Source organism: Nylanderia fulva, unplaced genomic scaffold, assembly GCF_048542155.1.
Source record: "Nylanderia fulva isolate GAGA-0341 unplaced genomic scaffold, ASM4854215v1 Scaffold41, whole genome shotgun sequence".
NCBI lineage: Eukaryota > Metazoa > Arthropoda > Insecta > Hymenoptera > Formicidae > Nylanderia > Nylanderia fulva.
Genome location: NW_028190488.1, coordinates 779,967 through 806,673, shown reverse-complemented (window position 1 = coordinate 806,673; position 26,707 = coordinate 779,967). Strand labels below are relative to the sequence as shown.

The 26,707-nt window shown below is 40.1% G+C and overlaps 3 protein-coding genes across 4 annotated transcripts; 1 reads left to right on the top strand and 2 right to left on the bottom strand.

Moving 5' to 3' along the window:
- Positions 1 to 638: 638 nt before the first annotated feature.
- Positions 639 to 10,996, bottom strand: LOC146721803 (uncharacterized). Its single transcript, XM_029319259.2, has 3 exons — positions 7,133 to 10,996; positions 4,693 to 4,924; positions 639 to 2,209 (listed from the first exon to the last, which is right to left on the bottom strand). Exons 1-3 carry the CDS (start codon positions 8,278 to 8,280, stop codon positions 1,925 to 1,927), a joined length of 1,665 nt encoding a protein of 554 aa, XP_029175092.1. The 5' UTR covers positions 8,281 to 10,996; the 3' UTR covers positions 639 to 1,924.
- Positions 10,997 to 14,829: 3,833 nt separating this feature from the next.
- lmgA (anaphase promoting complex subunit lemming A) lies at positions 14,830 to 18,439 on the bottom strand. 2 transcript variants are annotated; one of them, XM_085486262.1, is made up of 5 exons: positions 18,064 to 18,439; positions 17,422 to 17,608; positions 17,086 to 17,205; positions 16,026 to 16,196; positions 14,830 to 15,076 (listed from the first exon to the last, which is right to left on the bottom strand). In XM_085486262.1, the coding sequence occupies exons 2-4, from the start codon at positions 17,438 to 17,440 to the stop codon at positions 16,081 to 16,083; spliced, it is 255 nt and encodes an 84-aa protein (XP_085342388.1). In that variant the 5' UTR covers positions 17,441 to 17,608; positions 18,064 to 18,439; the 3' UTR covers positions 14,830 to 15,076; positions 16,026 to 16,080. The 2 variants fall into 2 exon arrangements, with proteins under 2 accessions (XP_085342388.1, XP_085342387.1); XM_085486261.1 differs by lacking the exons at positions 14,830 to 15,076; positions 18,064 to 18,439 and adding an exon at positions 15,083 to 15,926 and having other exon boundaries at positions 17,422 to 17,679.
- A 123-nt stretch (positions 18,440 to 18,562) lies between these two features.
- Positions 18,563 to 26,707, top strand: Mnn1 (menin 1). Its single transcript, XM_029319622.2, has 4 exons — positions 18,563 to 19,460; positions 19,551 to 19,861; positions 19,940 to 20,079; positions 20,191 to 26,707. The coding sequence occupies exons 1-4, from the start codon at positions 18,896 to 18,898 to the stop codon at positions 20,990 to 20,992; spliced, it is 1,818 nt and encodes a 605-aa protein (XP_029175455.1). The 5' UTR covers positions 18,563 to 18,895; the 3' UTR covers positions 20,993 to 26,707.

Here is a 26,707-nt window from a genome sequence, read left to right as displayed (position 1 = left end):
ATTTTTTTATAATAATTTTTTATCATATTCCGCGCGATTATTTTTGACAGCAATCAGCTGATAACTGTCAAAAATATTAATAGTTTAATAGTATATTATAGCATATTATTTAAAAATTTAATTAGCAAATTAACGTTTGAATCGATGAGTTTTTTTTGTCAAGAAATATAAAGCGATAATTTCTATTTAGTTCTAAATATAAAATTATTATAGTTGTATAATTAAATGAAAATTAAATATTAATTAAATATTCTCCTAAGTTGCGTAAAATTGTATCTTTTTTACGTATGCAAAAATATTCATGAAATACTACATCTTACTATATATCTCGCATTATACCGTAACGTTAAAAATCATATAGAGAAGATATTGAATAACGTGTGATTAGAATAAATATTGTAGCTGAGATTATATATCGCGACACTTTATATAACACGAAGACTCTATTACAGCGATTTCTTCATCCTCGCTGACCTGATATTGCACCATTTATTTCCGCACACACCCTGCCGCTGACTATATCTCGAAAAGCGAGATGCAATTTGCATCTATGTAGACGCCGCATATTGTCGATCATTATCTGTGTCAGAGTAACGGTGTATATACAAAGAAAGGTTGTAGTTATATGACATAGTATATTTAAATTAAGTTTCATTTATTCTGCATAGTCTTACATCATATCTTTACACAGCACGTGCTAATCTACACGAAAGGGCGCTGCGGAACGTTAATATAAATTCCAGTTTTTTTTGTTTTGAAAATACCATACGCACGTAAATTCGACGGATTGAGACGTCACAAATAAAAATACTAAAAGATATACTAATAAGAAATCACATGTTTGTAGAAATCTCGCTAGGTTACATTTTTCAAAGATATTAAATTTTTCTTTTTTTCCTTCTCACAGATCTAGTTACGGAGCTAACCCGAGAATATCAACAACGAGAATGAATTTTGCAATGGGATACAACAGTATAAAAAACACCGAAAGAGAAGAGAACACGCGTGATTCTTTCGCACTCACTAGCCTTGTATTTCGGCTAAGTGACGTCAAAGAATCGCGCTATTTTTCGGACTATAACACCAAAGAATCGTGGTGCAACGGGCTCGGATCTGTTATGGTCGCTTCGCAACGGAGCGAAGTTTCAAATCTTAATCTGCACAAATATGGATGTGATTATCATTAATCAAAGGCCCCTTCGAGCGCTATCACAAGTAGAGAGGAGAGTAGCGTGCCGAGCTAAAATTAGCTCTCTCGCTCGTGGCAATTGAATCCATTTTTTTTTTATCTAGAGAGTGCGACATATACAGAATGTCGTCGATTATTGCGCGAATTGGCAAATCAACTCTCTTCTTCAAACTGCGAAGCGATTATTACCCTGCATACGCAAAACAATCTCCGCAATGACGACCAAACTATCGCAATAGTCAGGTTGATTTGATTACAAGTCCTTTTTTTATGCTAAAGCAACGTCATAGATCGTAATTTCAAACGATGGTTTACGAGAGAAGCGACAGCTTCTCTAGACGAGTGACACCGTTCGCTTGCATGTGCAATCGCGATTCATTTACCGGGTATAATTTCTCCCAGTCAAACGATTGAGTCAATCCCAATCGTGAATTAAAGGAGAGAAAAGGGAGAGAGAGAACCGACTTATAGATCGCAATCTTGAGTGTCCTAACAAGTAACGTTGCAGGTACCTTTAGGAATTAATAGTTCGCAAATTGAATGTCACGTCACGTGCGAGTTTAGACCGCCGATAAGATATCGAAAAGCCCAAATCGTCGCAATTTCTGCTTTCACGTTAGTCTTTCGAGGTTCTTTCTTCTCGTAAATATCAGCGTTTTCCAGGAACGCGTCGTTCTAAGTGCGATGAGAGGATCGAGACCTTCTCGAGTACTTCTTCCTCTCAGTAACGATACGTCAAACGGCTCCGCACTCCTCGCTCGACGGCGACTCGTCGCTGGCCGAAGGTCTGGGTGGCCTGGGCGGTCGCGGCGGTCGATGATGATGCAACGTGGGCGCCGGCCTCCTCGGAGGTGGCGGCGGATGCGTCCCGTAGGACGTGTCGTCTCCCTCCTCGCTGCTGGGCGACGGCGAAGGCGCTCGGTCCTCCTGCTCCTGTAGCAGCTGCCGAAACTCTTGGATCGACTCGTTCAAAGACCATAGTTGCGACAGTAAAGAGAGATCAAGTTGCCGCAACCCAAACTGTAAAAAAAAAAAAAAACAGATTGAAATTGTTATAACGATAGAAGTATGAAAATAAAATTGTCTTTCTTTCTTTGATAATATAAAAGTGATTATGTAATTCACTCATGATTCGCTTTTTTAAATTATTTATTATCCGTGAATTGTTGCGAAATTTCGCGTAGGACTCAATCTAGAAACTGCAGTGTACCTGGCGCATTCACTTTTACCATACGGTCACCAAGGTAAATGTTACCTCGTGATTTACAGACTGAAATGACGCATTTCCAAGCGACTCGGCGGTCGTGGGAACGTAGAGAAGGAGAGAATCGTAGTATAGAAGAGAACATAAAATGAGAATAAGAAGAATACGAGAGGCCTAGAGAGGCGGAGAGCGCGACGAAAGGAGAAACGAGATTGGAAGGAGAAGAACTACGAGGAGCGGATGAGAGAAGAGCGAAGGTGAAAGAGAGCGACCGGGTGGAAAAGGAAGGGGTCTCTCCGGAGGAGGAACATCGAGTCATGCCCGAGGAAACGTAGCGTGGGAGCGGCTGTGCTAGTTCGCATCGTGTGTTGTCTGGGATGACTATTAAATTATTAGCCTAACTTAAGGTACACGGGGTACCACGTGATGTTAGCGCGCGAATCGGAGGTCCCAGGACAACAAACACTTGTCACGCGAGCGCGTGATTTCTTCTCTCCGGAGAAATTCTACACGAGGTCCCGTTAGAGTTAATTTCACAAAGATTGACCGCGAATGCTAAAGCGAATGTGATCAATGCGATGTGGCGAGAATTTTGTACGAAACGAGTAGTAATTCGCGAGATCGTCTAGGGTCAGTGGGACACTCGAAGGATCTTGCTCTCGTCGAGTAATAATGAGAAACATTATGGACAATGTTAACGAGATCTTGAGAGATACAAATTTCGTAAGCGATTATCCACGCAATTTTAATCGAAACAAAATTCTTTTTGGAATTTCGCGCGAAATATCTAGGAATCGACGCAGATGAATCTAATAAAGCAGCGCATTTGCATATTCCATCCGCTGCGCAAACAGAAATCTACAGCGTAAAATGCGTATCCATTGAAAAAGTAGAACCTCTATACACGACGAGTATATATATATATATGTGTATATATATATATATATATATATATATATATATATATGATATATAAGTATCCTCTCTACTGCGCTATGATACGATTTCCCTCGCTGCTTATGATCCCACGCATAAAATACACGCTCATCGCGCTCCGCAATTTATTCACACGCGATCGCGGCCTCGAGGTAACGGGTCGGTCGGGTCGCCCAAACAAACGCGGAAGAATCGAGAGAAAAAAAATGTCAGGAGCAACAGAGGTGGACAACCGAGTAGAAAATGACGACGGTTCACGGAACGTGCTCGGATTGACGACTGAAATATCGAGGATAAGGAGTGGCAAGGCTTACAAAGTTCGCATTAACATAGTAAAATCGGCAATCCGAAAAAATACCTTAAAAAAAATGAAAGAGAATTTAAGAAATCAAAAATGGAAAAAATAGGATACAAAAGATATGAAAGAATTAAAAAGTATATTATAAAATATACTGTAGAGCCAAGTTTAAAGCATTGAAATGACAAATTATTACGCGAGGAAACGAGGTTCGCGCATATAAACTACGCCAGCTTCCGCCTCGGTGTCAGAGCGATCAATGGCAACGGAAATCTCTCGAGTTATTTTTAAATCACGCGCATTATTACACGCGAACGCGTGGAATTTTCCCGTATGCTCGTACATTTCGCGTCGCAGCGGATGACTAATGGTTTCTATTGAAGTTAATGGCTGCCGCGTTAGAGGATGCACAATTTCAGACACCACTTTGAACAGCATCGACAATTCACCGGCTGCTGCATCTCGGACGATGCTGCTGCTGTTGCGCATTGCAAAATGTAATGTTCAAATATTTTTGCAATTGTTTTTAAAAAATGCTCAGTCATCCTTTCCTGTTTTTGTTCGATGTTAATCGCTTGAGTCACTTATTAATCAAAGTCCGCAACATTACATGTAAAGAATTTTTAAATCTCTCTCTCAATATGTGAAAGTTAAATATATGAGTCATGTCTGTATTTTTTTGTATTTTACTCATTTAAAAATGATTCATAAATACTGCAAGAAAAGCATCAAATATAAATCATCGAGTTGTCAAAAAACAATTAACAATGCTCTTTTAAGCGCGTTAAATTACGAAATAAAAAATTCCATACTTCTATATATTTTTCCCATTATTAAATAAATAATACATAAAAAAAATTATAGAAGATGCGTAATTAAGTACGCAAAAACCATATGAAAAGCCTATATTCTACATGACTCCGCGCAGTACTATTATATAGTTTTTGCTTTAAGAAATGAGTATATATCGGGAGAGGGTTGCGATTCCCCGAGCAAAGTAACGAGACCGGATTCCTCGGCGTTTGACGCGAAAGAGAGCGCAAACGATTCTCTCGAATAGAGTACCATTTCTCTCCTGAGTACCGCCAGCTGGGTATCCAGGGTGGTGAGTTGTCTGGCAGGTGGCGACGGCCTGGATGACGACGGTTTACCGCCTCTTTGGGATTTACTCGACGACCTCGTGGGCGGTGGAGGTGGCTCACCGTTCTCGCCGCGTCCGCTCAGGTTGAAACCGCTCAGACTCCTCGGTAACGGGGGTAGTCCTTGCAGAGAAGACATCGCGATCCTTTCTTGTATGCTGGAACAAAACGCCAGGTTTCACTTTTTATGGCAATTTGTATTAATGTGTAGTCATACATTTGTTTAGCGCCTTTGACATTAGGATAACGCAATGAGTTTCTAGTGATAAAATAAATAGCTAAAATTGTTCTGTAATATTTGAGTTCAAAACTAATTCTATTTTCTGGCACATGGCAAGTTTATAAATTGCTGACGATTCTGAAAACATCAGAAATCCACGAGGGAAATGAATGTATAGTATAGTTGTACATGGAAGAACATCTGCGCGAGAAGAGAGAAAGAGAAAGAGAGTGAGCAAGGTGAAGAGAAGCGAGAGAGGAATCGAATATTCTTTCCTGTGAATTGCCAAAGGCAAAATATGATGGAGGCCGCAGGAAACGGGGATACCGTTACACGATCATTTTATGGAATAAAAATCGATCTGTCTTGAGAGTGTCGGTCGCCTGCGGTCAAGAAGGCGGAGGATTTTGTGAATGACTCACTTTGCCCTGCTGTTATCATCATCGCGTGTATATACATCGCACAAGTGTGTGCTCGTTTTTTTTATCGATATAAGACTCGATTCTGCGGCCTGTCTGTTTTTCATTTTATTTTCCGCACTGAGACGAGATGGATCAGATGCTTCGACAAGCACAGTATCGATTTAATACACACAGAGGTTGCAGATACCGATATATCGGTTTAATACACGGAAAGAATTTTTCTTAGAATTCATCCTGAAAATCATGATAATCGCGAGACAATATGACATTGGAAGAATTTTATAAGAGTTTCTTTGATTAATATTTACCACAATAAAAATACTAATACATTGTAAAATTACAGAACAGTTTAACTTGAAAGAAAAAAATTCTCTGTGTACTTTGCAAACACTGCAATTAATTAATTTAATTTTATTGTTAGAAAATTCTTCATAGTGCGAAAACATTTATGTAAGTCTCTATATATGCATATATATTTTTCCTTCCCACTTTTTTATTGTAATATTAATTAAAGTTTGTATAATTGTTTATATGTGTGTATCTATGTATATTATATATTATTATATATATATATTAAGATATATTATTATATTATTCTTAAATATTATTTCTAATATTAAAACGTTGCGTATTTTTTAGACTATTCAATTTTACGATGGAGAGAAAATCAAAAGTGATGCGAGAACTGTCGGAACGAGAGATAGGAAAGAGAGCAAGAACATGCATTTTTTTAAATGTTAGTTGCACTAACGAACGGTCAGTTTGTATAGCGTGTCGACACGGTATTTATCGCGCGACGCGAGAAAGCGGCGCGTTTTTATCGCCGAATCGTTGAATCCAGATCAACGAGTACGGTAACAATGCACGAGTCTCTCTGCAGCTATCACTCCTCGATAATTAATACGTTAGCATCTACTGCTCCTCGATAATTAATATGTGAGCAGCACCGATATATTCAGTCACGTCTCATGACGTTACATCACAAAGATCATTTATCCGATAAATTAATATAGCATTTCAACATGTCTTTATTATCATTACACGCTCGGAATAAAAGTGTCACACGGAGAGAATTTTCACTTATAAATTATCCTGAAAATCATATGGTAATCGTAAAACATAATGTGATATTGAAAGAATTTTATAAGAGTTTCTCTGATTAAATATATATTTACCACAATAAAAAATATTAATATGTGCACAGTAAAATTAATCGAACATATTTTATATCAGGTAATTTTTTTTACTTTAGTAAATATTAATCAGAGAAATTTATAAAAAATTCTTCCAATACTATATTGTCCCACGATTTGCATGTTTCTAAGGTAAATTCTAATAAGAGAAAATTCTCTCTGTGCATGATTATCAAATATCGCTTGAAAAAATCCGTGTTAAATATTTTAATAAAAATATTCGAGGCATTAAAATTTAAAAAGACATTTTTTAAATATTAAATATTAATTCTTTTTAATTTAAATGGAATATAATCTTTCTGTTATCATAAACGTAATGCATTCCAAATAAGATTCATGCAGCCTGGAGTTTTACATTAGAAGCGCGGTCTCTTGAAAAGACAATTTATTTCCAATTAAAAAGATTTCAAGTTCCGTCACCATCGGCGAACGGAAAAGAGTCTCATTTATATCCAGCATCGTCATGAATTTTTAAATCGATCCATTACATAATCGCTCGCGATTTTCCTCATCGCAATTTCAGTGTTCTACCTGATAAAATCGAGATCAGTGATCCTCTCCTCCTCACGATGATCGTAACCGTTGATACGATGATCCCCGTCGACGATGTCGTCTCCGTGCAGAGTGATCTGCGTGGAGGAGTAATGGACTCCCGCCTCCAGCCAATCCTGCCGATGAATATTGTTGTCACCGTCGTCCTCATCGTCGTCGTCGTCGTTATTGTCCTCATGATCGCTAAGTGCGATTTTACGCTCTGGTTCGTCGATGACGAGCACCGTGGTAGCGGCGCGGTCAACGCTCGGGACGCTGGTCGATCTCTCGATCGAGGATACAGCCTCGACGCTATCGTTCCCGGCAGTCTTTCCCTTCGAGACAATTTCCGGATGCTGTTTCTGCCGATGCTGTTGCTCCCCGGGACACGGTTTGCACGTGGGCGTCGACCTAACTCGCTCGTCATCTGCCTCTCTCTCCGGGCTGCCGTTGCATTTTTCCGGATGACTCACCATGACTTGTCCGCCGGCGGAATCCGGACTGGAGAACGAGGCGCGAGGTCTGTCTTCCAAGGACATGTTGACAGTTCTGGCGACTTCAACTCTCTCCGTCGCGTTCTCCTTCAGCTGATCCTTACCGGGCAAAGCCCTGCATCGTCCTCGATAATCCAACAGACCCACCGGATCCTTCCCGCGGGAGTTTCCGCGAGTCTCCAGTCTCTGCTGAGGTCGTTGATCCTCGGTCAAGCTGTTGCGTTTCCGGACGACGTTTACCGGAATGTTTCCCGTGGGATGAAGCCTCCCCGAGCTAATATTCTCGTGATGTTCGTGAGACGAGGCAATCTTGCCTCCATTCTCTGGCCGATTGTCCTCGACATTCCTGTCTGTATTTCGCGCCTGCTTGCGATCTCTATCATCAGATGCACTCTCGTCCTTGCAGTCCTCCCTGATGGACTCGTACACGATCGTGCGTCCGGTCGTTGCTGGATCCACCTGTTGCTGTTGCGTCTGTTGCTGTGGTTGTTGTTGTTGATTGGATCTCCAGGGCTTCATGTTCGGCGGCGGCGGTGCCTGTCTAGTAGGACAGGGCGGCCTTGGCGACCTCTTAAGGGCCTCGGCGACCACCTGCCGACTCGGCCGAGGTGGCACCGGAGGCGGGTGAGGTCTCTGACTGGTTGCTAACTGCATTCCGCACGTTTTTCGGATCGTCTAACCGCTCATTCTCGACGGCGACGCGCTTGCGTGCGCGAAAATATACTTGGCACCTGGAAACGTGTTTTTTTTTCTCTTTCTCTCGACGACGTTGCACTCGAAATGAAATTCTTCTCGGCGGAAAATACTTGTGCTAACTCTGCGTTCCGTTGCTATCGCGTCATTCGCGATATTAGCCTTAGTGGCGCTGAAAAATATTTATGTATGCACGTGCACTTCAAAGTGTGAAATGTCTCTCTCTCGCGTTAAATGGAGGTCGAATTGTCAACTGCATCTTAGTCTTTCGAGTCGTACTAACTGCACCCTTCCCCGAAGCAGTTTTGTAAAAGTATGCGCACCATCACTCCGCGACACTAAATGTCAGTGGTAATGCACCTTCTCACCTGACGCGGTGAAAACTGCGTTCAGGTAAAGTATCTCCAAGATAAGAGAGAGGGACGACGAGTTTTATCGCGTTGTTCCTTATCACGCGCGCGAATCAATTAGGAATGTGCGAATTATGAAGTAAACTGTCAACGAATGTCTCTTGAACCAAAATACATTTCTGACATGAAAATCCATCCAACAATTTCGTAATGTTTCTCCTGTTTAAAATCCGCGATCGCGAATTGTAGAAACGATTACTGCGGCCGGATATACTCCTTCTAACATGCATAAGTTCTATATGGTAATAGTAGTGGAATGGTGGGGGATTTTTCCTTCGCTTTAAAACGCATGAACGAGCAACGTGCACGTCGAATGCGGATCAGAAATGACAAGTGTGTTGTGCAACGTCGCCGCGCGCTTTTACGCCGTTGTGCCAGCGAAATCGCCGCGATTCCTGTGCCTCGCGTCGATTCACCGTTTCCTTCTTTTTTTTTTCGTCTCTCTCTTCTCTTTCGTTCCTCTTCCCTCGCGAGAGTCCACCTCGTCCTCTTTATTCGTAAGCGGGTCGCGATCGCGGGCCGATGCCCCGCGATATCGCCGACGCGATTTTGCATACAATCCCGTGAAAATCGGTGAACGCTCGCGTCGGTTCTCGTTAATAGTTTCACATGCGCGCAGCCTTTAATCTCCTAAATTTACTCCGTTTTCGTTCGCGAAATCACCAGAGTATAATAAATCGTTAAGTGCGTCCTCGGTCTTCTTACCGATTTTACGCTAGAGAAGCCGCAGAGAGGATTCGATTTCTCAGATTTTCTCATCGGAGAATGATCTCTCATTCCGGCTGATCTTCCGAGATGTTGTTACGGTCTCGATTCTCGCCTTTCTATCTCGATCGCACGTGCTTTTTTTTTTATCAAGAGTGCGTATACGCGAATAGAATCTTCTCCCTGCTCTTTTCGAACGAAGGCAATCTGGTTTATCTGGCGTTTCGCGGATAAACTTTCTACCGCATACCGCATCCGCGACGCAAATGGTCGCAATCATCAGCTAGCAGAAGCCTGGCAAGATTTATTTTCTCTCAATCCAGTGTCTCCCTTTTCAATTTCCTTCCTGGATTCTGTAAAGAAAAATTCATTCGAGAGTTCGGTAATCGAACTCTTTTAACATCGACGAGAAAGTTAAGCAAGTGCGACAGCGAAATACTAGGAGAATCGGCTTCGTCTTCAGCTTCTCGTCCACATCTTCGCTTCCTCGAGTCTCGCTCGGCGTCACATCGCCTGTCTTCCACGTTTCAGTGCACCACGAAATACCTCACTTTCTAATGCACAACTAAATATCATATTAATTCCTGGCCTCGAGCGCGAACCCGACGTCTTCCTCCTGCGTAACGATATTCTTGAAACATTATGGGAGAATTTTTTCTCCCCCATTCACATGCTCCGGATACCGGGAATTCCTCCGTTCCATCGAGTCCAAAGATTCTTCCGGCTTCACGAACACACTTCGCTGACGAATATATATATATATTTCGCGAGATCACGGAGAACGGAGGCGCGAGACAACGTTGCTCCGAACTGCTGCCTACGGACAGGTAGAGCTAGAGCAACACCACGAAGACCTTAGGCGATATCCCCGATCCAGTATCTCCTTCTCCTTCTTCCATTCCATTCCTCCTTCTCTTTTCCTTCACCCGATCGCGCCGCCTCTCTATCCTCTCTTTCTCGACAGGCCGTCCGCCGCGGACTGACTTTGCGATCCCACAAACATCCTTCGCGATCAGCGTGGCCACGTGACTGGCCGAGAGCTCGAGTTCTCGTCAGGTAGTCAACAACGAATGTACGGCCTGTCGTGCGTCCGTTTGTGTGCGTGTGAATGAGCGAATGTGTGAGTCAGCGAGTGGGTGAGCGAACAAGCGGATGAGTGAGCTATCTGTATTTGTGTATGTAGAAGGCAACGTGAGAGGCAATAGAGCAGAGGTAAATGTAAGGACCCGCGCTCGCGTAGATGACGAGGGTTCAACGCGGCCTCTTAGCATACTGATCACGCTGACGTTGTGCGGGTTCGCGTTCGACGACGAAGAAAAACGCGGAGCGTTTCGAACCCTGGCTCGGCATATTACGTAAAAGCCTAGGGATCTGGGGAAAAAGCGATTATCGGCTTGAAGTCTTACGGAAAGTCGCGGTCGCGCACTTTCTAACATCATTGAGGTTGAGGTTTTTCTTCTCCCTGAGGATGTTATTTCTCTACACAGAATTTTTTTTTTTAGTATTTACCCTGAAAATCATGATAATGTATTGGAAGAATTTTATAAGAGTTCCTCTGATTAATATTTTTATCACAATAAAAATTATTAATACCTTAATTTTATTATGTGCATATTAATATTTTTTATTGTGGAAAATATTAACCAAAAAATTTCTTATAAAATCAAACCATGATTTTCAAGAAAAAATTTTAAGAGAACATTTTTCTTTAAATTTGCACAAGAGTATAATCCTTCAAAAATCGCTCAGAAATAAAAATTTCTAATCTAATTCTAAAAAAATTATATTTCTAATAATATTTAGATTAAGTTATCAAAAATTATATTATTAATATACTCGTATTATAATGTAAGAATAATCATTTATAATTATAATTATTATACCATTATTATATCGTCATCTTTTATTGACGTAAGGTCTTTTATGCATTTCGCGAGTCTTAATTAAATATATTTACCCAAGATTGCTTAAGTTTATGTAAGCCGATTTCGTCACGACGTTTCGATGAAATTACGAGATTCACGTTATACTTCACGGTATCAGTCACATACCGTTTCTTCACTTTACATCATATTAAACGCAGGTGTTAATTATCCACGAATGCATTCATTTTCAATTTATAATAAATATTTATAATAAATATAAACTTTCTATAATTTGCAAAGAGCCTCTTATCGATTACCCCACGTCAATTTCAAACTTTTTTCAATGTCATCGTAATATACTTCGTGTAAAAAAAAAACACGAATTTCAAAGTACAAAAAAACAACACATTTACAAGATTTTACGACGAAGATACGTAAAGGAAATATCGCGACGAAAACAAAGTCGTTTGCGGCGCAATTAGCGCTAATTAAAAGAGTTAAAAGTCGCGCTTGCGTTATGAAACGCCGTGTCCCTGGACTCGGGGCCGAGCATCTCCGGGATCCTCGCTACCTCCATCAGCGTCTGGTGTAGGTGTGCATGTATCGCGGTTGGTACCGCGTGAGAGAGTAACCTGGAGGAGAGAACGAGAGAGGGAAGAAGAAGAAGGATTATCGGAGGAAGTAACGAACAGAGCAAGACGGAGAGAAAAGGGAAGGGACCCATTAGGTCCCCCTACGTCTCTTTCTCTCTCTTTCTTTCTGGCGATGAGCTGCTGGTCCCCCGATGCCGAGGAGTTCTCCGTTCTCCAGTGCCGTAGCTTGCGCGACATTTTTAGCTTTCGCTCGTGTTTCCGTGCCTCTCTCTTTTTCTCTCTTTCTGTGCTCGAAGATTGCGGAAAGTAGACGAGCACGATTATCCCTGATTCGCCGTAATTTCTCTTAACGAAGACAAATTCCCCGCTTTTTAAGCGTCCTGTCACGCTCGAGTTTATTTTCGACTCCGACGTGATTTTATATAAAAGGCTGCCTCTCTAATAGAGCCGCATTCAATGGTGCTTTTAATTCCTTTGATGTTAACGGAGTCTTTAGCGTTCCTCTTTCATTAGTACCTATTTATTTCGTTGTCACTTTCCTCCTTATCCTATTTAATTACTTCATTTATCGCAGCGGTATCGTAAAACTTGTTCTAGAATTGCTAGAATCTAGGACAGATTTTAAAGATTTTTTTTCGAGTTTATTTCAAATTATTTCCTTGTAATAGAATTAATGCGATTATATTTCGCTCATTAAAGCGATGTTCATAAGAAATTGCAGTATATCCTGAAGCGCGCGCGCGAATTAATTTCAGGATATCTTTGAAACGTAATTAATACTCTGTTGAGAGTATTAATCATTTGACGAGATATATTTTTATACGTAATACATTTTTTTCAAAACTAATCTAAGAATTATATATGTTGCAAAGTATTTTGATAAAGATTATTGTTCCATATAATAGATAGCGCGATAAATTTTACTTTAAAATAAAATAACAGCGTATACGTTTACGGATTTTCGTCGAGAAAAATATATTTTGTTCCGGATATCAGTTACATTTTCACGAGCGCTCTTCTCGCCGCGACTTTCCTCGGGTAAATGTCCCTGATTCTAGAAACTCGCGAGATGATACGCATTATCAGCGATCGCGATCGCCGCGAATCGTTTATCCCGTCCGCCCATTCACGACGCAATTAAGGCCAAAGTGGCACGTCGGCCGGGCCGGGAAAACGCGCGGGCTTGGAATTTATTCACACTCTGTTTCGTTCTGGCTCAGGTAAAAACCCAGCCGTTCCACTTTTGCGGCCGATCTCCCGCCGATAAAATGCAAATCGATGCGGCGCAGCGTCTCCGACGCGACGATCGTCCCTAGCTATAAAGACCGGTCGAAATCGGATCGTGAGTATATAATAGGTATCGTAGATGTAGCCGTCTGACAGTTACGTTTACAACGCGACCGTCAAAACGAATTCGACTCGAAACTGGGTCATGGGGTTTCGTGAGATACGCGATTCGAGACGCGCGTTTCGAATACTGATGCTAGTCAGCTGTTTGTCAAATCAATGCCTTAAACAGAAGAGATGCTTTAGGAGAGATGCCTTTATAACATGTAATACACGGAGAGAATTTTCTCTTAGAATTTTATCTTGAAAATCATGATAATCGTGGAACTATATGATACTGGAAGAATTTTATTGCAATTTCTCTGATTAATATTTACGACGATAAAAAATATATATATCTACCACAATAAGATATAAAATGTTTTATTAATTTAATATGTACATCGTAAAAAATGTTAATATAAAACAATATTTTATTGTGGTAATCAATACTCGAGTATGGAATAAATGAAGAATATATAGACAGAGAGAATTTTTTTTAAATTTATCCCGAAAATCATGGTTTAATTTTATATAAGAGTTTCTTTCATTAATATTTACTCCAATAAAAAATATTAATATGTACATAGTAAAATTAATCGAACGTATTTTATATTTTATTGTGATATACATTGTGATATATATTTTAATATTTTTTATTGTGATAAAGTATTTAATCAGAGAAACTTTTATATATAAAATTCCTCCAATACCACATTGTCTCAAGATTATCATGATTTTCAAGGTTTTATAATGTTATATAATTCATATTTTCACTTTTAGAGATTTTTCAAGATACCAAATTAAAAAATACTATTTTGCAAACACTTAGCAATAATTTTTCTATAACGTTTCACGATAGTATTGAAATGTGACTTGCGTGTGCTATTCTTACATTCTGTACTTTAACCAGCTCTTTATCCAGTCGTAACATAATAGCATACAAGTGTATGCGGAATATTCTCTCTCTCTCTCTCTCTCTCTCTCTCTCTTTCTCTCGTAACGATAAATAATTCAGTCTTTTTCGCAAACGTAAACACGAAATTGACTCACAGAACGAGCGAAATAGAATCGTCACGTTAAAAATGATACGCTCGCACGGTGTTACTCCGACTTTCTTCTACTATTTACTCGCATGCTCCGCGTTCCATTAAACATGTCAGAGTTTTCTCGCACACGATTATGTCTGCAAAATACACGAGGTTCCCGCAATTAAGGCGGAAAAGGAGACCCGGACGATGGGACCGTAACCACACTCTGTTGAGAGGATGATTATGCCGCGGCTATTACGTTACATTCTCGACACGCGGAACGTATACACACGAGACGCTGACAGCGCGTATCGTTGAATGCGACTTATTAATAATTCAACGAACACGAATATGCGTCATCTGCAGCCTCCAGATACGAGGAGAGGGGTGCAATCGCTCTGATAAGCCTCATCGTAACCTTTTGAACCTGATGCGTAGATTTGGATGCCACTCGGAGAATGCGGAAGTCATTAAAAGTTTTGTTAATTAAAGTTCCTAAATTCAGTAAATATCGCCCTACGGTTATCAGATTTCTGAAACATTCTTTGTGCATTTATAATTATAAATTATAGAAATATAATAGAAATTAAATATATTATATATTTGAATTATATTATTTAAATAATCAATTATATTATATAAATCAATTATGAAAATTATAAAAATTCATTATATACGCGCTGCTGAGATATGAAGAGTTAGAAGATCCATGAAAAGTAATGATTGCCAATTGGTTGCATCAGTCATGCAAGAATGCATGTTGGGTTGTCATGCGGCAGGCGGAATTAATCATCAGCGGATGGATGCTTTTTTGTTTAGATAACGTCCTAAATTGATAGCGGTATATATATATATACTCTCTCTTAGAAAACATACAAGTTAATCGCTTATACCAGTCCCGTTAGAACTGAGTTCTCAGTGATATACTGAATATATACGTGGCGAATCGATTTAAGAAATATGTGTTTACGAATACATGAGAAGCATATTGCTATTTGCTACACGGAGAGAATTTTTTCTTAGAATTTATCCTGAAAATCATGGTAATCGTGGAGCAATATTGGTATTATAATTTGATTAATATTTACCACAATAACAAATATTAATATGTACATAGTAAAATTAATCGAATATATTTTATATCTTATTGTGGTAGACTCTAACATTTTTTATTGTGGTAAATATTAATTAGAGAAATTTAAAATTCTTTCAATATCATATTGTTCCAACAATTACCATGATTTGCATGATGCACAAAGAGTATTGATTACCAAAATTTCTCTATGTGTACTTAAACTCTGCAATTAATTAATTTAATAATATGATATTGGAAGAATTTTATAAAAGTTCCTCTGTGATTAAATATTTTTACTACAATGAAAAATATTAATATTTACCACAATAATATATATAAAATATGTTCGATTTATTTTACTATGTACATCGTAAAATATAATATTAACATTTTTTATTGTGGTAAATATTTAATCAGAGAAACTCTTATAAAATTCTTCCAATACGATTACCATGATTTTCAGGATAGATCCTAAGAGAATTAAAATTCTCTCTGTGTATTACTGATAATTGCCTTAGCAATTTTTCTTTAACAGACTTGGAATCGATTGCACGAATCGAAAAGTCCGCAAATGATCTATCTATTATCATGACATGCTCTTCCTAAAAAATAAAACCAAAAAAAATAGAAAAAAAATAGCTTATTCAATATGTATCTCCACGTTTCGGCAGCCGGCTCTCGGGACGGACACGCGTTATTACCTGATTTACTCGCTGCGTGCTGACACCTGCGGGCCTGTCCGGAAAGCGTCGGCGGTTACTCCTTGAACTTCCACTCCTGGCGACACATCGGGCAGATGTGGCTGGTCTGCTGCGAGTGCAGCCACTTCATGATGCAGTGTATGTGGAAACAATGCGAGCACTGCCCCCAGACTGGAAGAGAGAGCGACGAGGTGAATAGTCGGCGGCGCGTTTAAATTAATTTCGTCGAGGTCGACGTAGACGGTAATCGTCGACCGGGAGCATGAAACGCACACCTGGCGGCGGGGAGGGAGCGAGACGGTTTGTGGACGGACCGGTGCGTTTGTCGCGCGTACGCGCATCGATACGCGACGGACTAGCGAAGGGCGAGGGAGAGAAGAAGGGGATGGCTGCGGCGCCCCTGTGTCCTCTGTCAGTCGCGTTGTCTCTCTCCGACACCGGCGTCGATCGATATCGCGCGCCGTCGCGGACACGCGTTCCCGCCGCGGCGGCATTTTACGAGAGAGGGATCCGTTCCCTTTATACGGACTTCCTACGCTCGACGATACGTTTCGGTATTGAGACTATATGAAATAAATATCCTTCTTTTCAAACAAATAAAATCAATTTTATACAGGGCTTCGTCGAGAAAATCGATCATTATGAATTATAGTCAATTCTAATAGAAAATATGTATCATTTCGAAATCTCTATTTTTTATAGTTTTCCATCAATACATTTTTAAAGAATTTATTTTATATATTTATGTATGTTTTATTAAATATCTAATCAAATATTTATTTTAAAAAACTACTTAAAGAATCTATGCTGTGTTTAATATAATTATATATATCAAATAATGAAATATATATAATTAATTATATATACGTATAAAATAAATTCTTCAAATGATTCTTGAAAATAATTTTTAATAAAATGCTTTAAAACGCTTTAAGAAATATTTAAATAAAATCTATAAAAAATAGATTGATATTTCGAGATTGTATTTTTGAATATTTATCGAATATTATATGCGCGTTAATATTTATAAACGAGAAACAATGGGATTGAAATGAAATACCTAGTGGACAGTCATCTCCAGGAATCTTGCAATCCGGACAGCTGGCGTCGAACGGCATTCTGCATATGCCGCAATTATCGTCGTTGGCGATCCAACGCCAGGTGGCGACACCTGTCCAACCTGAAGAAAGAACTAGTCTCAGAGTTGCCGGTCTATATGAATGTGACACTTCATGACTCATGACTGAGAAATTGTATAGAGTCGCAACCTAACCGCGTACACATGAGATTAAAAACTTTACATAACTTTACAGAATTCTACATAATTAGGCGGAATTAAAATATGTTCTTCATTAAATAGAAATTTACCGATGTTTCCTCTTTCAGATATACTTACCTTTAATTGTCACTTTCATTCTGAAGTCGATGAGCGAAAGGCCCAGGAAATGTGGAAACGTTAAATAAACGTGTTAAAGAATGGCTTCCCTCTATGAATCTTCTGTTTTTCTCAATAATACGGAGCGATGACAGGAAGTTGACTTGAAAAATATATTGTTTTTATCAAAAGACACGCGATCAACCAACTGCAACAAACAGAAGGAGCGTGGAGCGACTAACAGAACTGCGCCATCTTCAGAAATTTTCAAATCGGCGTACGAACATTTTCGCGTAACAGATAGACATGTATATATCTTAAAATTGTTACCCAAATTTCTTTAATTTATATATAATTTTATCTGATTACGTGTTGACAGGAAACGAAATGTTCAACAAATTAATACAATAGAAAAAGAGAAAGTTTTTAAAAATATAATTATATCTTCCTAAATCTAATTTTCGCTATAAACAATTTCAGATTCTATATTAAATTATTTTGTTTTTGCTATGGAACGCAGAAATTAATTTCATCTCGTTACAAGCGATATATATTTTTTAAAGCTCTATTGGCTTAAATTTAATTATTTTTGCTTCGTGCAATATTTTTCAGCTTTATTCGTTATAAAATAGAAATGTCTCAATAATCGCGAGAGATATGTACCTTTTTTCCATACACGCAGAAAGCAAATTCTATCAAAAATTCCATCGGTTTCAATTTTCGCTGTTTATAGAGCAGAATGCGAAAACAAAACAAAATAAAAAATAATATTTGTCTTTATACTCGTTATACAGCGGAGAAGCAATTGACGTTAATGGCCCTTGTATACGCGACGGCGCGAGGCGGTAATCAATCTCCCGTTATGTTTCACATATCTATTATTTCCGAAAAAGCGGCAGGTTGATTGGCCCGATTGGCGACGTGTCCTTTTTTCCGTATGTATTGCGTCGAAAATCGCGACCCATCGAAAATTCCACCGGCTTCTATCCCTGACCGTGGCGCGGCGCGATGACGGTCGAATGGAAACGCTCCGTACGGTGGGAGAGCGCAGACTGCGAGAGCAAAAGAGAGAGAGAGAGAGAGGGAGAGAGTGACAACGCGCGCGTGCGCGCGCAAGGGGAACAGTGACAGAACGTGCGCGCGCGCGCGAGGCAGTGACAGCGTGGTGGGGAGAGTGGCAGCAGGCTGCGAGGAGCAGCAGTCGCCGCGGCTTTTGTCGTGCGTGCGGAGATGTGAGGGATCCGCGCACTGGTGGATAGCGTTCACTGGTGGACGACGAAGTCGGCGGGCACCGACGTACGGCCTTAAAACCGTCCGTTGAGGAGCCCTCAGGAAGGTAACATAATCGTAAAAAAATCATACAACATCGTCGGTATGACGGATCTGACAACTCGGGCGTCGTAGATCTTCTTCCTCGTCTCTCTCGTCACCGCGAGCGCGAGCGCGCGCCGTCCCAGCCTCCCAGTTCTCGTTCTCGGCGGGCCTTTTGCCCGACATGGCGGGCTTTCATGACAGGGACAGGGCCCTCTTCCCGATCCGGAGCATCTCCGCGATCGTGCAGATCTTCAAGAATCAGTTGGAGAACAGCGCCGAGCCGGATCTCGCGCTGCTCTCGATCCTCGTCGGCGCGGTCGAGAACTCGCTGACGTGCAATCACAGCTCCGGTGAGCAGGAGAACGCCGTCTACGACGAGCCGATGCTGCCGGCTGTCGAGTATCACATCGCCGAGGCGCTCTATACGAAATTTCACGCGGTCATCAAGGGCGCCGTCGATCTCACCGTATATGACACCAAATACGCCACCAGGGAGCTCGTCAAGAAGGTCTCGGACGTGATCTGGAACTCGCTTACCAGGAGTTACTACAAGGACCGAGCACATCTGCAGAGCCTTTACAGTTATTTGACAGCTAACAAGCTGGACTGCTACGGAGTGGCTTTTGCAGTGGTGGCTGGCTGTCAGGTCTTAGGATTCAAGGACGTGCATCTTGCCATGTCGGAGGATCACGCGTGGGTCGTCTACGGAGAGGATGGAACGGAGACCGCAGAGGTCACATGGCATGGTACGTTATATAGAGAGCACTTTTTTGGTAGAGTTTACATTCTTCTTTAGTTTGACATGAAAGATAAACTCACCAATCGTTCCTTGACAGGTAAGGGAAATGAGGACAAACGTGGACAACCAGTGGAACCTGGAGTAGCATCTCGATCGTGGTTATATTTAAATGGTCAAGCGATGGTGTGCAATCGTGCTCTAGAGGTGGCTACTATAGTATCAGCCATTAATCCTAGTATGAGCGCAACTACTGACGTTGCCGAAGTGGCACTAGTCCAGCAGGAACTATTGTGGTTGCTGTATGACTTGGGACATTTAGCTAAATATCCCATGGCATTGGGTAATCTCGCTGAACTGGAGGAGGCTGCACCAACACCAGGAAGGCCACCTCCTATAGATGTCTTTCAGGTTTGTTTTTTTAAATTTGCTATTTATTGTGAGTAGTAATATTTTTCCTTTGTATTTATGCTGAATATATTTTTGTAGGAAGCTGTAAGGTCAGCGAGAAAGTTCTATGGTAACGCGCATGTCTATCCTTATACCTACTTAGGAGGATACCTGTATCGGCACAGATTGCATGTGAATGCATTTGCATCATGGGCCGATGCCGCCGATGTTTTGCGAAAGTGAGTGTCTGATTTTCTTTCTAAACTGCATGAACATGTCAGTGATAACAAATATGTTAAATATTGCTATTTGATTGATAAGCATTTATTAACGCTGAATTACAAATTTAGATACGATTACTCGCGGGACGACGGAGAGATATACAAAGAGCTGCTAGAGATTGCCAACGAACTGATACCATACGCGGTGCGTGTCGACGAGCGCCTGCTGCGACAACCACGTTGCTTCGCGTATCTGCTGAGATTCTACGACGGTATTTGCCAGTGGGAGGAGGGTGCCAACACTCCCGTGTTGCACATAGGTTGGGCTCGGCCGTTGGTAAACACAATCTCCAAATTCGACGCCAGTATACGCGCTCAGGTAGTAATAGAGTGTTACGAAACGGAGACGAAGCAGAAGGAGGAATCGCAGAAGAAGGAGACGAGTCCGGAGGAGACGCTGAACAACAACAACAACAATTATTGCAAGACCAAGGAACGTGGGAACGCGGCGCGAGATCTAATCAAGAGTCTAGAGTCGAAAGTGCCCTCCAACTCGACGTCGACGCATCCCAGTATTCAAGCTCTGACTGCGGCCTGCAGCGAGAAGATACTTAACAGAGATTACCTGCTGCAGGGCGGAGGCGAGCCATTCGTGGCGCCGCCGGACGATACTTTACCACCAGCACCTTCCACTTCCCAGGAGAATGTCGAGCCCGAAGTGGAGACGGACTCTGAGAACGAGAAGCCGAAGATAACGCTGTACAGTCAGAAGATGAAGGGTCTCAAGGATCTGTTGCTGGCGGAAAAGCTCAACACCCACGCGATCTCGTTGCAACTGACGGCGCAGAGTCAGGTACAAATCGGTAAGAAGTCGCGAGGCAGCGACGACGTGGGAGTTAGTCAGCGTCCGAAGAGGACGCGCCGTGAATAGTATAAGATCTTCGACCGACGTTTCGGTATAGTGAAATATTGAAAGTGCCACCACACACACAAACATATATTGTACACACACACATACATTAATAGCGGAAATTAAGTCTCCGCTCTCGGCGAGCTCTCGAGCAGATTGCGAGATGCGCAATGGCCGGCCATCCAACGCAGTTCGCGCAAAACAGTCATTAAGGTATATAACTATGTATATATACTGACTCTCCTCGCTCTCGGTGTTCCTCGTTGATATCTCCGGGACGCGGATCGTCCCTCGGGCTCCTTCGGAATCTCGACTAGCTCTCGAGAGTGTCGTGATGAATTTCGTGCCGTTTGATTTGAACGAAGCCCTCTCGTTTTTTGCAACGACGTCGCGAATAAGTCGCGAGGCAACGTTTACGTTACCGTTTTTTCGGGGATATATCGCCGTTAGATATATACATATATATATTATAGCGTGTAAAGTAGGCACGGAGAAAAAATTTGTAGAAAAGTACAAAAAAGTTTTCCCCGCTTTTAAGTTTATGAACGGACGAGATTGCGCGGAGCTATCTCGCGATCGTCAACGATTCGAGTAAATTTGTAAATATCTCTCTTGATTCTTCCACAGCGTGTAGAGCTAGAACTTGCAGTGTAAAGTGGGGGAAGAAGGTGGGCAAAAGAATCGAATATTGTACCTAATCTGTCTCCGCGGGTAAATCAATCTTTTTGGAGCACAGTTATTTATTCTACGAATTATACATATATATTATATAAATTCGACGATGTCGCTGACTAATTCTCTCGATGATCGTCAGTCTTTGTCATAGGTCTATAATCTATTGTTGCACTCTTAATTTATTGATTCACTCTTTTTTTTTACTATTTGAGCTATTGCACAATCGATAATTTTATGATCAAGTTGCCGTTAATGTTTTTTACACTTGGTAGTTGAACTTGTGTTAGAATTACGCTTCGTACGTTCTAGTAAGAAAAACACATTCCACTCCGTATGTGGTGCAAACTAAATTAAGTTCTTACCTTAAGGTATTTTAAGCATAAAATTCTCGCTTATTTTTATAACTATTTATTTTCAGAGTATATAATTGTAAGAGTATATGTATATTTGTAAGACTCTTCTCTATTTTACTGTTTATCGATAGGGACGGAATAGGAGTGTATTAAACAGTACGTCATCTTTGAATCTGAATCGTCCGAATGCGAGATGACATCGCGTTTTTACTTTCGCGCGAAAAAAAAGAAATAGAAACGTACGCGATCAATATGCAGATCAGTATCACAGATCGCGCAATTTGATTCAATCTCTCTCTTCCTTCTTAGTGATAAGAGAACGCGTACACTTGTCCGACACGACATGAGAACCTGTTTTGTGGCGCTCTCATTCGCGTGCTCTGGAGATTCGTTTGTGAATTTGTAAAAACGGAAGCGACTCGCCAAGAATCGCTAAAAACCGGCAGTTTATGCCTCCTTTGGCTACACGATTCGCGACTTTTTAATTAATACTCTCCCGTTTATCTCGGATTTTCGCAGGTGCTGGATCTCTCCGCCACCTGTTCACAGTACGTAAAAAAAACTCGTCGCATACGCGGTCGAGAAATCTTTGATGAAGTTTAAGCGGATTGTTGTAGAGTATGTTGTTGACAGGAATGAAAATATAAATGATCCGAGCTGATCGACGATAACTTAATAATGAAGGGCGCTATCTTACTGTGATGCTGAATATATACTATATATATATATTATATTATATATATAAAACACAACACAAATTATATATATATATATGTAATTATATGATTTAATAATCGTAGTTGATAAAAGAAAAACGAACGGCGCGGAGTAAGGGACGGGATTTTGCTTCACGCCGTGCCGCGATTATTGAAAAAAAATTCATTAAACGACCGTAGTATTATAACGTTAATCAAGGAACATGGAATGACAGTTCGTCGCCTGTACGATGCGCGCATACCAAAATTCACGCAAGATTCTTCTGCGAAACGATGTTGTACATCGACGATCGTTAAAGGCATCTCCGTTACCGCTCCTTTTTTTATATCAATTTTTTATATCGCTGTCCTCTATCTCTCTCTCTCTCTTTCTCTCTCTCTTGGTATCGAGACCGGATTGCGCCGACAATGGTTTATCTAGTTCTGAGCAGTGACTTTTCTTCAGGAAAGACGAATCTAAAATGCACGGCCCACGCTGTCGAAAATTAGATGCATAATTATCCACTTGAAGTTAATTAGCTTTGAAGTTGCAAGAAGCAGTAGCTCTTAATCAGAGACTTCTTGGGGAATCATCTTATTAATCACGGTTTAAATCTTGATACTTTTTGTATAATCTATTCTATAATATTTTAATTGTTATAGTCAATAAATATATAATCGCTGCTCCGAATTGACGATTCCATTATGATAACATCTGATAATAGGCAACAAATTTAGTATTAAGACAAAATCGATGCAACCAGGTTTAGATTAGAAAACAATCGCATGAGAGAGCAACGATTGCGTTGTGATTCTCCAGAAGCTCTCCATTGCTTTGACCCAATTAAAAGGAATGATGAGCTTCTAGCGGGTCGTAATCGCAATCCAGATATTTCGGTACTTTTGTGCGCTAATCTTTCTTTTTTTCTCACAAACACATATATGTATAATCCATTATACTCTTACGTGTATCAGTATTTTTTTCTCGTCCACGATAACGGAGCGTTAAAGACTACAGGGATTATAATGTGCATAATGGTAGGGATAATAGGTGAAAAGATATGGTGCATCAGAACAGTATTTTTGTATTTAACGGGGGACGCACCCTCCGAATCGACGTATTAATCGGTATTAATGTTTGCGAGCGTAGACAAAAAAAACAAATCAGAATGTGTAATATTTCGCTGGAACGTTCCGAATGGCAACCCGCACGATCGGCGGATTTATCGTGAAGTATTATACTTTTTCGTAAAACTTTCACCCGGAATTTTCGGCCAGATTGTGCGTACGAACCAGGCAAATCTTGCGTGCGAGTGAAACGAGTGGCGACGCTTTATGAGCAACCGAAAATGACGATTACGAAACTTGACAGATAAGATCGTCATGTCATGTCATGATGAGATTCATGAGAAATCCTCTTTGTCAGTCACGTCTTCTCGCTTTCGTTCGTAAACGATTGCTCGGAATTGCGAAATACAAGATGTTTCATCCTCATCGCGTCAAGTCTTTATGACGTATTCTTTGATAAATTTTGTAATATTTTATTAGTGAATTTAGAGATATTATTTCAAAATTTCTCTCTAAATAATTTTAGGAAATTTGAGTCTTAAAAATTTAATTCTCTTAGTATTCAATCATTTTTACCAGACTTTCTACAAAAAATTAGGGAACAATTGATTTTAAATGTTCATCATTGAAGCTTGAAACATTTTGAAAATGATACATCTTGTATAACGTAGAAAATTGTACATGGTAGATTAATCTCCATCTTTATCCGTCTTTCTTATATGCTGTGCCCTTTTTACTTCCAACTTGCTGCCGTATTACCGTAAATAGAAAGTAGTATCCGCCATATATACTTCTCACTTCTTTTTCTTTTCTTTTTTTTTTTTAAATACGTTCTCTTTGAAGTCGCTTCGCTTTTTTATTACGATGAAATAATTGACATGATCAATGAAAATTATTTATAGGGAGAACCGCTTTATATAAGATCCTATCAGAGCATATTTTAACAAGTTAATTAACATTAGCAATGAGAATTTTTGTCAAAATTACGTTAAATCATGGAACTAAATAAGAGAATAATATAGAAGTATATATACAATAAAATCAAGTTTCCGATCAAATCAAATGAAAATAGTAGCGCGAAAAGACTGTATAATAAAATCTCATATTTTTTATCGTCCATTAACAAATTTGCTTTAAACGTTCTGTATCGCAGCTGTATTTTGTGATTTTTTTATTCGTTAAGATTTTTCCACGAGATTCTTTGTTACATAATCCCGATATTTGGAAGCTTCCCGCTTCTCGTAATGTATAAGGAACCGGTGCTCTTGATTCAATCCATCCGATATCTTTATTTATCCTCGTGTGCCATAATGCCCGCTTGCTGAACGTGCATGATTCATAGCCCGACACGTGCTAGCTACGTTGTTAGTCCTCCTTACACAAACGCTTTATAGGATCGATCAATCTTTTTGTCATGCGCAACTCATTCCGCTTAGCTAACACGTTTCCTTGTACACTTTAGCCTCTAACAAACGGAATCTTAAATGCGAATATTGTTTAATCGCTAACTATGAGATATATTTAATAAGAACATTATTGTTCGTTGCTTTTGATGCGCAAGACTTGAGGCATACATGACAAGAACTTCCGAGTTTAATAGAAATATTTGAAAGATATCGCAGAGATGCTCTTAAATTTTTGTAAATGTCTTCTAGAGACGTCTTTGAGATGTCTTTCGGATTTTGTCAGATACGCGTGTTTAACCGGCGAGAAAATGCAATTATGAAAATCTCCAACTTCTTGTCGGAATGACATCTCTTGTACTTTCGCTCGACTCATCGGTGTTTCATTAATTTCCATGACAGATGAATGAAGAGCTCTTGCAACGAATGACCCATTACGAGTTTAGATTCTGTATGCAGATGTTAAGCTTTATTTAAAAAGAAAAAATTGTTCTTTAACATCCGAGCATTTTACGCCAATTCTGGTCAAGTGCTTCAGGTTTTCGAGATTTATTATTCATGCCGATGATAACTCATTCGAAACTTCGTAATGGAGATGTACTTCCATGTGGGAGCGTGTTAATTAGAGTTGTATAGAGAAAAAAATGCTACGTTAGAATATAAAACTAAGTCCGAGTGTTTAAACACCTACATCTACGAGTAAAATTACACTTGCTAGGCATAACTTCTCATGTACTTAAGCGAACAAAAGCCGAAGAGAAGCCTCGGTGATATAAGCGTTATACCTACACACAAGCAGAGCTGTGTAAAATATTACTTCACAGTGTTTCGATTATAAGCAGTCAAATATTCTCTCTCGCATAATCACTTTTCTCTCAGAAGGCGCAGTAATCGCGGTGTCCTTTGGACATGTCAGTATACATAGATCTAGAGATTAGAAACGAACTAATTTATGGATACACATACAGATTTAATGCATAAATAATAGACCGTCAGATATATGAAGAATATGACGACGAGACATGATGCTCGCAAGAATGGAGTAATATTTTGCTTGTCTCTGGACAGCACCGATAACGATAAATTGCGATCACGATCGAATGTCCGGATTTACGGGCGTCATAAAAAAAAATAACAGGAGAGAGAAGAATGAAAGAGGAAGGAGAACACGCGATATTCTTCCGTAATGCAAATTGAAGGATAAGTGTATCGCGACACAATGAGATGGCGATAATCATCAGGATATATCATCGAATCGCGATATCATCAACGAATCATGTAACTTCTTTTTATCTATAAGGATACCAAACGCATAATTCGATCCGATCATAAGTCGGCCGGATCTTAGCTGTAGAGCTAAGCTAGAGTATTAAGATTGTTGTCGATATCGCGATACGGCGACGTTTTCGCAATCTCAATCAGAAGTGAGTGTAATCGCAGCTAATTGTTAAACTGACAGTGACAGTGAGACAGACAGATCTTAAGGCATCGTGGAAATGTCTTGTTTTTTTCTGTGGATTACAATAAACTATTTTATTCTAA

Excerpts from the sequence above, each read along its gene's own strand:
- LOC146721803 (XM_029319259.2), bottom strand. The coding sequence starts at position 8,280 with ATGCAGTTAGCAACCAGTCAGAGACCTCACCCGCCTCCGGTGCCACCT. Across the intron at positions 4,925-7,132 it reads ACTGATCTCGATTTTATCAG|CATACAAGAAAGGATCGCGA; the intron begins GTAGAACACTGA and ends GTTTTGTTCCAG. Across the intron at positions 2,210-4,692 it reads CGGTACTCAGGAGAGAAATG|TTTGGGTTGCGGCAACTTGA; the intron begins GTACTCTATTCG and ends TTTTTTTTACAG.
- lmgA (XM_085486262.1), bottom strand. Across the intron at positions 16,197-17,085 it reads TGGAGATGACTGTCCACTAG|TCTGGGGGCAGTGCTCGCAT; the intron begins GTATTTCATTTC and ends TCTCTCTTCCAG.
- Mnn1 (XM_029319622.2), top strand. The coding sequence starts at position 18,896 with ATGGCGGGCTTTCATGACAGGGACAGGGCCCTCTTCCCGATCCGGAGC. Across the intron at positions 19,862-19,939 it reads CTCCTATAGATGTCTTTCAG|GAAGCTGTAAGGTCAGCGAG; the intron begins GTTTGTTTTTTT and ends ATATTTTTGTAG. Across the intron at positions 20,080-20,190 it reads GCCGCCGATGTTTTGCGAAA|ATACGATTACTCGCGGGACG; the intron begins GTGAGTGTCTGA and ends TTACAAATTTAG.